At 38.4% G+C, this 11,610-nt stretch overlaps 1 protein-coding gene across 1 annotated transcript; it reads right to left on the bottom strand.

Annotated features, from left to right (window-relative positions):
- Nucleotides 1-2,848: 2,848 nt before the first annotated feature.
- On the bottom strand, nucleotides 2,849-7,378 carry LOC104119314 (uncharacterized). The gene is made up of 3 exons (XM_009630780.4): nucleotides 6,621-7,378; nucleotides 3,347-3,579; nucleotides 2,849-3,218 (listed from the first exon to the last, which is right to left on the bottom strand). The coding sequence occupies exons 1-3, from the start codon at nucleotides 7,083-7,085 to the stop codon at nucleotides 2,969-2,971; spliced, it is 948 nt and encodes a 315-aa protein (XP_009629075.1). The 5' UTR covers nucleotides 7,086-7,378; the 3' UTR covers nucleotides 2,849-2,968.
- Nucleotides 7,379-11,610: the final 4,232 nt, after the last annotated feature.

An 11,610-nucleotide genomic window follows, 5' to 3' on the forward strand; every position in this document is an offset into this window, starting at 1 on the left:
TGTAGCCTATCAGTTTGCTTTAGTAAATGTCAAAAATTATGGGCTTGTTAATGCACTCCCGCCAACGTGTCTGTTGAATTCCTCATGTCTTTTGACTTCGCTATTCGGGAGTTGGGACTATCTCATGCCCCGGAAAATTTGTGGGTTTTGCAGCTTAGTAGCAGATGAGAACTTAAGCCTAGGGATGGTAATGGCCTTGGTGTTGGGTCCGGTACTCATTGCCCTTTTTTGTAATAATATACCCCTGCAATGCCTTTCTGCTGCAGCATAACCAACCACCTGCTGCCCTCCCTCTTTTGCTTCCGGGTAGTATCGCTCATATTCCTGCTGGTCTGAGCCTGAAATTTCTCGTCCTCTTTGCTCGGGCATATTACAGTGCTGATTACTCTCTTTTATTGGTGCTATTTGTATATCTTGCCCCTTTACAATTTTAAAATTAAAAAAATGACCCTTTTTAGATCTATTATACGTAAGAGACTTGTACATCATGCCCGTATAAGAAAACATAAGGTAGTACGGCATCAATTGGCAATACCATCCGCAAGTGGAAATTGGAATTCTCCGGATGGGATGGTGATCAGTATGAGGTCGGTATGGGAAGTGTTTGTACCATGAATTGCTTGAATGTACCATGAATTGCTGTTGCTTTTTTATTTTGGCCATTTGATAACTGTAGTTGCTTAATGGCCGTTTGGAGATAAATTTGTCATTACGGGTGTGTTTGGTATAACGGAAAATATTTTCTTGGAAAACAAGTAGTAATTTTATTCATTTTTCGGTGTTTGGTACGCACAAACTTCCAAACACATAAACCTCTGAACTCATAACTTTGGAACTTGTAAAATTTCGAACATGTAAATTGAAAGATGAAAAAACTAAAACTGAAAATATATTAAAAAAATATTTTTTTCGGGGGGAGGGGGAGGGGGATTGCAGAAAAACGAAAAAATAAAAATTTGAAATTACAAAACAAAAAGTAATTTTTTTTTGTGCGGGGTGGGGCAGTGAGGGGTGGGGTGGTGGGATGGGGGTGGGTGGTGCAGAAAAACAAAAAAACAGAAATTTGAAATTATATATTTTTTTTTTGCGGGGTAGTAAGGTGGGTGGTGACGAAAAAAAAAAACTGAAATTTGAAAAAATAAAAACCTTTTTTGAGAGAGGGAGTGTGGTGGGTAGGCATGGGGTGGGGTTCCGAAAAATATTTTCCTTGGTACCAAACACACCCTAAGTATCCTTTATAGTTATGGATGAGTGACCTCTCCACTTATCTTCAAACCTACATTAATTACTACAGATCATCGATCAATGAATAGTCTTTCCATTTATCTTCAAGCGTCCACTTCAAATTTTCAATGCTACACAAGAACGGAACTAGTTGATCAAACAACAACAACAACTCAGTAAAATTCCACTAATGAGGTCTGATGAGAGTAGTGTGTACGCAGACCTTACCCCTACCCCAAAGGAGTAGAGAGATTGTTTCTGAAAGACTCTCGGCTCAAGAAAATAAAAGGACAAAAGGAGACAATATTAGTATCACCACAACAATCATAGGAACACCATGAAATGCAGAAGAAAGATGCAAAGAAAAAACGATAGCTAGTAAATAGGACATGCACTGAAAAGCGAAGTAGTAAAATACAACATTGTCACTAGCTATCTTAGACAAAAACCCTATCTGGCTAGTCTCACAATAGTATGAAGTAGGTCAAGGCTCAACTACATCCTAACCTACAACTCTAATACTCGACCTCCACATCCTCCTATCAAGTGTCATGTCCTCGGAAATCTGGAGCCTCGCCATATCCTGTCTGATCACCTCTCCCCAATACTTCTTAGGCCGCCCTCTACCTCTTCTCGTGCCCTCCACAACCAGCCGCTCACACCTCCGTACCGGAGCATATGGGCTTCTCCTTTGAACATATCCGAACCATCTAAGCCTCGCTTCCCGCATCTTGTTATCAATGGGAGCCACGTGCACCTTCTCCCGAATAACATCATTCCTAATCTTATCTATCCTAGTGTGCCCGCACATCCACCTCAACATCCTCATTTCTGTTACTTTCATCTTCTGGATATGTGAGTTCTTAACGGGCCAACACTCAGCCCCATACAACATGGCCGGTCTAATCACCGTTTTATAGAACTTACCTTTGAGTATTGGTGGCACTCTCTTGTCACACAGGACTCCAGATGCTAACCTCCACTTCATCCATCCTACCCCAATACGGTGTGTGACATCCTCGTCGATCTCCCCTCCCCCTGGATAACCGAACCAAGGTACTTGAAGCTACCTCTACTCGGGATGACCTGTGATTTAAGCCTCACATCCACGCCCACTTACCCTGGCTTAGCGCTGAATTTACACTCCAGATATTCCGTCTTTGTCCTGCTCAACGATCAAACTAGTTGATCAAACCACTCAAATATTCCATTTGCTTATATTTCAATTTTGATTTTTAACCATACAATTAACCCTATTTCTCTATTTTTGTGTCATTAGTCCAAACCATCTAATCAGAGAGAAATTGTATTGATAATGGCATCTCAACAGGCTTTAATTCAGAAAGATTATAAAAAGGCCTTTTTTTCTCAATTTTATCAACTGTTTGATAATTGTTAATACCGATTTTAAGGTTCTGTTTCCTTTCTCCCAGCAAGAAGCCCTTCATTGAGCACAACTTCAGTCAGTATTTTCAACTTGATTTGAGTTGAGAGAAAGAGATGTAAGAAATTGGAGTGCTCAAGGTCTCTCACTTAGTTTTGGGCTTTGAAAATATTCTATGCATAACACTTGAGTTGTAATTTCAGAAGGCAAGAGCAGTGAACTAGAACTAAAATTAAAGCGTTTTGTAAAACATCAGAAACATGCAGATTAATTCATTCAAAGTTTGCCGATACCAAACCACATAATTCCAGTTTAGTAACTAGAATAGCAGTAAATCGCAAGCAAGAAGAGTATATATGATCAGAACTTGTTAATGAAGTCATGAATGTGAGAGTTAGTCTCTTGAGCTCTTTCTTGATTAATGAAATGTGCAGCTCCTTCCATCACAACCACATCTTCCTCAAGCATTGGAACATCCTTCTTGAAACCACCTCCGTGCACATACTCTTTCATTCCTGGTGTCGTATACACCAAGTCCAACTCACCAACCACAAATTTCACCGGAACCTTCACTGTTGCTCCCGTCCACGCAGCTGTCAGCTCCCAGCTCCTGCAAAAAAATAATTCAACACTATAAAATACATAGTACGTATATGAAAAGTTTTAACTTAAATATGTTTAACATACCCCTAGATAGTTAACAGCAATTTTAACATAATTAGGGGTAATGGAACGTACAAATCGAGTGCGCGGTAGTAGTTCAATCCTCCAGTGAAGCCCTTTTGGTCAAACTTGCTAGAGTAGTAGTTGAGGTCATCTTGAGAAAGCCAAGAGGGTAGCTTAGAATCAGAGGAAATGCCAAAGGGGTTTTCCTTGGGCAAGCAAGGGGGTCCTGGTTTTCTATCTGTGAGTATCTTTTTCAGTACTGCTTCGCTGCCATATTTCGCTATCTCATCTTCCATTCCTGGATCCTGTAACACAAGAACCATGTCAAAATATACGTTATCTTTATATTTCGCGATACAAAACCATGACAACAAAATTAAGCTTAGATTCGTGGAGTTGGTGAAGTGGATTACTATACAGCATTTATTCAGCCGCGCATCAGACCTCAAGTTGGCTACAATCATGATAACCAAACCAGAGGGGAAAAAAAACGAAGTTGCTGTAAAGTTTTGTATTTTATCTGAGAAGACAATAACAAAGCATATTCCTACTGGATAATCAAAAAATTTAAAACATAATCAGCTATTTAACTCCACATGTAACCATAAGAACACAGAAAAATACTAGTAGTAACATATTATGGAGCAAGTTGTACTTTTGATTTTTACTAAATTTCTTCTCTTTTGATGGACTAAACTTTGTATTTAAAGCACATTTTGGACAAATTTAACAACAATTAGGTGTAATTAAACGTACAGAACGAGTGCGCGTTAGCTAGTTCGATCCTAAAATGAAGCCCTTTTGGTCATATTTAATTTGGTAGATGGAGTACTAAATTCGACTGTGTTAACGAACTAAACTACTAGTACTAACAACTCACCCTGACACAGGCACGTTACATCATTAAAAACCACCGCTTACCAGCATTCTTAAATTCTACGTTAGTGCAACTAGTACATTGGACCCATTAACATTTCGGTACAACATGAGGACAAATTGGAGGTACTGTCTTGGATGGTCAAATTTGGCAACAATAATGCCAACTTTCCATGTGTAATAAGACTTCTGCATCTACTGTACTCTCTTCCTCAAGAACAAGTGGTCAATTTATATGTACATAGAAAATATTTGTTTAACTTCTTTTCTCTTTTGTTTTCAGTACTTGAAAAGCTTATACATCTAGAAGTTACAAGGAGTACTAAAAGCCTGTTTAAATATTCCTTTCGTCTTGTGTTGTTTGCTTACTTTGGAAGAAAATAAGAGATACCATTTAACTTTTCAAAGAATTTTCTTTAGACATGGATATGCTTAGATTTTTTTTCTTTTTCTATCCGATGTTCGGAATATGTATTAAGCCTCGACTAAATCCAAATTCTAGCCTGGAAGTCCCATATCAGAGGTAAAATACTCCCTGATAAAGATGACTTTATACCCAATGCTCGAACCAGAGGCGCATCTATAGCCTATAATACATGGCACATGAACCCATGGTCCCTCCATCAAATTAGGTATTTTATGTACACATTTTTTAGAATTTGTCCACTATTATGTATTGGTACCCATGTTCCATAAATGTTTAATGATGCACTTGATTCAATACTTAATTATTTTCCCTCCTTTTTTTAGTGGTGCACCCACGTTCTCGAAATCCTAAATCCGCCTCTAGCTCGAACCCGAAACATATGATTAATAATGAATAAGTACTACCACTCCACCACAACTCTTGTTGATGCTTAGAATGGTTCATTACTAGGTACTAGTAATGAAAAGAACTGTCAAACTTTTTTTGCATGCAAAAGAAATAAAGGAATAAAACTATATAAACAACATTTTACACTATTAGGGTACTTAAAAAGGAATTAAAAAGCGATCTATGATTAGGGAATTTGATAACCTGAAAATAGGACAAATAAATTTCTGTATCAAGTTAAATTTTACTAATTTTGTAAATATTTATTTGCATAGAGAGTGAATGAATATACGTTAAATCCTAAAAAGATAATGGCGTTGCCTACTGTAAAGCTGGATTAATCAAAATTCTAGGCACGTACCATCGTTATTCAAAAGAGCAGAACAACTTTCCCCACCTATCTAGACATTAACACGCACAGCCAATAGATATGAAAGACCCCATATACTTGTGTGGTCACAAATTTCATTAAAGGGGTTTAAGATTTATTTATATACGTTAAAAACTACTCCATATATATACACGATATATATAATATCTGGTTGAAAGGTGTTTAACTAAGGGTGTGTTTGGTACAAAGGAAAATATTTTCCGGAAAATGCATTCCAATTTTCTCATGTTTGGTTGACTTAAATGTTTTAGAAAATATTTCCTCCAACTAAGGAAAAACATTTTCCAAAACTCATTTTCAACCTTCTCCGCCCTATTGCTCATCCCCACCAACCCACCCCTACCCCACCCACTCCAAACCACCCTCGCTCATCACCCACCCTAAATAGAAATATTGTTAAGAGTACTTTCTTTTCATATTGTAAATACACTACTTTTTTTATTTCAACAAAATGAGTATATTCTTTTCATGACGTATAAGAAATATTTTCTTTCATTCCAACAAAACGAATATTTATTTTTTCATGATGTAGAAAAAATATTTTCTATTATTTCAACAAAACGGGTATTTTCTTTTCATTATTTGAAAAAGTATTTTCTTTTATTTCAATAAACTAAGTATTTTCTTTCGTTTTCTTTTCATGACGTAGAAAAAGTATTTTCTTTCGTTCAATAAAATGAGTAATTTCTTTTCATGTTGTAGAAATAATACTTTCTTTTTCAACAAAAAAAAAAGTATTTTCTTTTAGTCATCGAGCTCAAATTTCAACGTTGTTCTTGTGTGAAAGTAACACATTAGTTCCTTTGGGTTTGTGTGAATTTTGAAAAGAATAATTAAATTCTTGAAGGAAATAGATTCCCGGATAGGGCGGGGGTAGGAGGGAGGGAAGGAGTACAAGAAACATGAAGATTTTGGGAAGGTGGATTGTGGAGAGTAGCATAAAAAATTATTTTTCTAAAAATATTTTATACTCCCCAATCAAACACTAACCAAATAAGGAAAAATAAGTGATAAAACCACTCATTTTCTATGAAAGTTTTTTCAGGAAAATGTTTTCGATGAAAAATATTTTCTTTCGTACCAAACACACGGTAAGTCTTTGAATTTATGTGGCTCCCTCCACTGTATATACTAACTTACGATGCCATTAGATTAATCATATGGACTCAGTAAATCCTACAAGTGTAGTCTATATATAATCATAGATGCAAGTGGAAAATAATGTTGAGAAATAACATGGATCTTTCTACAAAATGAGTACGTACCTGGAATCTGCACATGTAGTAATCATCTCCAAAGAAAGCTCTCATGGTAGGAATAGGCTTCATTTTGGGATGCCTTGGTCTGAAAGGCACAGAGAGACAAACATAGGCCTTCACCAAATCAGGCCTGAATAAACACAAGTACCAACCTATCATGGCACCCCAATCATGAGCCACCAAGAAAACACTCTCCACTCCTAGCGACTCTATAAGCGCCACCAAATCCCCGACTACGTGAAAATAAGTATAGCTAGCTACTTCACCGGGTGCGTCCGTGTCTCCGTAGCCCCGTAAGTCCGGCGCCACCGCACGGTAGCCTAACTCAGCGAAGGCTACCAACTGGTGGCGCCACGTGTACCAGAGCTCGGGAAAACCATGGAGGAAGAGAACAACTGGGCCTTGACCCTTTTCAGCTACGTGCATGTTGATGCCATTAACGTTCACGCTTCTGTGCTCGATGCCTTCCATCTTTCTCTCTTGTTCATTCAGTGAAAGATGATATATCACGTGTTTTTGTAGGGTAGTTTTATGAAAAGAAAAAGGGAGCTAGCTAGGCAAATTAAAGGTGACAGATCGATGAAAGTAATTAAATGCAGCTGCCGCACGTATTAATTCGTCATGGATGTGAAGCGGACTTTAATAATAATGGTGCATTGGAAACGACAAGGCCGAAATGTATCTTAAAAGAAGGAGACCGCTGGATAGGAACTTGTGTGTAATATGACATTATGACTGCCAGCCTAGTCACACCCCTTTAATTTGTGCTAGGTAGGGGTGGTTGCCGTAGGAAATGGAGAGTCAGTCATTAAGAATGAATATGGTTCGTGTATATATATATATATATATATAAATATGATATAGTTTGACTAAACATAAAATTTAATAAAAATATTGTAATCATAAATATACCATACATAATATTTGTGTGTAAGAATTTTAAAATTTATAGTATAAAATATGTGCGTATAAAAATTTGTTATTAACGATAAAATATGAAGTTTAAATTAAATTATTTTCAAATTTAAAAAACTGCTATTTTTTTAAACTGATTAAAAAGATTGGAGCACATAAAATTGTACAATTGATAGCCCTACCAGTGGACTCCCGCTTATTCTTGTTTCCTTGATGACCATTTAATTTTGTTTCTGTGTTTTTTCCTGTCCCTTTTGACCTTTTTTGAAATAGTATGTATTAGACGTGATATTGTAATTCTTTTCCATTGCTAGTGCATGATAGTACGTTTCAGTTGGGATACTCCAATAGTAATAATCCATGTTAATAAATGGAAGGGAGCCAAAGCCGAATTCAAAATTAAATTTAATGGGTTCAACATTTATAATTTTGATATTAAATCTATTGTATTATTAAGATTATAGTTTCAAAACTAACACTGGGCTACACTTTGCTCTTAATTATACACGGTGAAAGATAACTGGCATCTTCTCAATGTTCATATTGTATACAGTCAAAACCGAGTTTGCCCTTTGTATAATCAATCAAGATTGGAACATAATGGACCAAGGGTCGTCATTATGATATCAAGATATGATGTGAAGCCGAGTTATCGAGCTCAAGGCCCAGACCGATCAATACCGAGTTCGATTCAGTATCGAGCTCGAGTCAATACCAAGCTCGAGTCAATATCGAGCCCGAGTCAATATCGAGCTCGAGTCAATACCGAACTATGATGTGAAGTGGTATTATCAAGCTCGAGATCCAAAGACTGACCAATATCAAGACCGGCCAAGATCGAGCTAAGGTACAAAAGGTCATTGTAGCCGCACCGGGGGAAAGAATCTCGGCGGGAATTAAGGAAAAACTATTTAACTAATCTATCATGAGATCCCTACTATGTATTTTTAATAATATCTAAAGTAGGATTCCTCTACTATATTAAGAGTGGCTATCATTTCTGTAGAGGGGACATTGAACATTCAGACATCAATAAACTCTCACATTTCAGAGATTATTGAGATTTGCACGCATATAGTAAATATTATCCTTTTTGGGGCTTTTTATATTGGTTCATATTGTTCATTTATAAATCATTATCTACTCAATTTGAGTTTGTATTTCATTCCCTTTTTACTGTCAATATTCGATATATTTTTACTTATTTTTTTATTTTGTACCAAGTTATACCACGTATCCTTAGAACTACGTATAAATTCAACTCTATCCGTTTTTCGGGTAAATAGTTTGGCGCCCACCGCACAATGGTTATTTGGTACGAATCTCTGCAAAACACACCATTTTACACTTGTTCTTGGAAGTGTCTTTGATTTCAGGTTAAAAACGACGAACTCTTAATTAATGGCCTTACCTATTGACAACGAAATTGGCCTTCAAGATGAGAACAACAACCTGACGATCGGGGATGAAAGGCCACTCGTCGATCCCGTTGGAACTCGGGCCGCAGATCCAATCGACGTTAATTCACATGTGGCCATCAAGGCGAACCAACCTTCCGACCCCGAAAACAACATTCATGGTGGAACTCAACCTGCAGTTCGAAATACCCAAAATGTTGGAGAAAACGGGATCAACATGCGTATGATTTTTGAAATATTGCAAGCTTAACAGGTAGCAATAGCTCAGTTGCAGAGCCAAACCCTGACACCGAGCAGGGCCGAGCCCGGTCCACCCCGAGAAGTCACCCACAAAACGGGACCAGCTGTAGTAAGATCAAATGAACAAGAATCGGGGACTAATCCTGAAATTATTAAGATATTAGAGGAACTGACAAAAAAAATTGAGTTAGGAGAAAAGAGGATTGAAGCAAACGACAAAAAAATAGAAACTTATAACTCCAAAGTTGATCAGATCACGGGGGCACCACCGGTATTGAAGGGCTTGGATTACAAAAAATTCGTACAAAAGCCTTTCCCCCCGAGAGCGGCTCCTAAACCGATCCCCAAGAAATTTTTCATGCCCAAAATTCCTAAATATAATAGAATGACCGACCCCAACAAACATGTCACCTCTTACACATGTGCCATTAAAGGGAATGATATAGAAGACGATAAGATCGAATCCGTACTATTGAAGAAGTTCAGGGAAACTCTGTCAAATGTGGCAATGATATGGTATCATAATTTACCGCCTAACTCTATTGAATTTTTTTGCTATGCTTACAGATTCTTTCGTTAAAGCACACACCGGAGCCATAAAGGTCGATACCAGGAAGTTGGACCTTTTTAAGGTAAAGCAAAAATATAACGAGATGCTAAGAGAGTTCGTATCTCATTTCCAAATGGAACGAATGGATCTACCACCGGTCATGGACGATTGGGCTATACAAGCTTTCACTCAAGGACTGAACGAACGAAGCTCGATGGCTTCACGATAGTTGAAGTAGAATTTGGTCGAGTACTCGTCTGTTACCTGGACCGATGTGCACAATCGATATCAATCGAAGATCATAGTTGAGGATGACCAGTTGGGTTCTGGGTCCGTTATTAAAAGGGACATCGACCGAGAACCAAGGTCGAACAAGGACCAATATCGATTGTATAACGGAGATCGTAGGGATAGCGAACCTACACGCAACTCCGTACGAGGCGAAAGGGGAAGTGATCGAGGCCAAGTGTCTTGGGGGCTGATGAACAAGAATGGGTTCGACATGCATATCAGACCTAAGGAAGTACCACAGTTATCAGAATATAACTTCAACATCGATACATCCGCCATCGTGTCGTCTATCGAACACATCAAAGATACTAAGTGGCCTTGACCGCTGTAGTCCGATCTAGCCCAGAGAAATCCCAATCAAATATGCAAATATCATGGCACACATGGCCACAGAACCGAAGACTGCAGGCAGTTGAGAGAAGAGATAGCCCATTTATTCAATGAAGGGCACCTTCGAGAATTTTTAAGTGACCAGGCCAAAAACCATTTAAAAAATAGAGATTTCAATAGACAAAATGAACAAGAAGAGCCACAACACATCATCCACATGATCATCGGAGGGATCGATGTCCCCCAGGGACCGGTGCTTAAACGCAATAAGATATCTATTATAAGAGAGAAGCGATCTCGGACTCAGGATTACACACCTAAAGGAACCTTGTCCTTTAGTGACGAAGACACATAAGGAATCATGCAACTCCACAACGACGCACTGGTAATATCTGTACTTATGAATAAAACTCAAGTTCAGCGTGTGTTAATTGATCTAGGTAGTTCGGCCAATATTATTCGATCAAGGGTCGTAGAGCAACTCGGTCTACAGGACCAGGTCGTACCCGCTACCCTGGTACTGAACAGATTTAATATGGCATGTGAAACTGCTAAGGGCGAGATAATCTTGCCAGTAAACATGGCCATCATCCAAGAAATGACGTTCCATGTAATCGAGGGCGATATGAGATATAATACCCTGTTCGGGAGGCCATGGATCCACAACATGAGAGGAGTGCCCTCGACCCTTCATCAGGTTCTGAAATTCCCAACATCAGAGGGAATCAAAACGGTCTACGGGGAGAAACCAACTGCAAAAGAAATGTTTGCCGTCGATGAAGTGATTATGATATCTTCACTATCATCGACAAAGGGATCAGATTCGAAGGAGTGTCGAGATGCTAAATAGCAATCACAAACATCAGCCTTGACCCAACTAAAGAATCGGAAGACTGACAAAGATGATGACTATGGGGTCCCTCGATCCTTTGTGGTCCCCGATGATTCCAACGCTACCCAATCAACAGTCGAAGAACTGGAGCAAATCACACTAATCGAATAGTGCCCCGACCAAAAGTTATACCTGGGCACAGGGTTAGATCCCGAGCTCAGGAAAAAGTTTATTCAATTTCTTATAGCTAACATGAACTGTTTCGCTTGGTCCCACCTTGACATGACAGGGATCCCACAGGAAACGACCACTCATAAACTAAGCTTGGATCCAAAATTTCATCCGGTAAAGCAAAAAAGAAGGCCCCAGTCCGAGGTAACCAAACTTCTTAAAATAGGATCCTTTCGAGAAGTAATATAC

This window comes from Nicotiana tomentosiformis, chromosome 1 (genome assembly GCF_000390325.3).
Source record: "Nicotiana tomentosiformis chromosome 1, ASM39032v3, whole genome shotgun sequence".
Taxonomy (NCBI): Eukaryota; Viridiplantae; Streptophyta; class Magnoliopsida; order Solanales; family Solanaceae; genus Nicotiana; species Nicotiana tomentosiformis.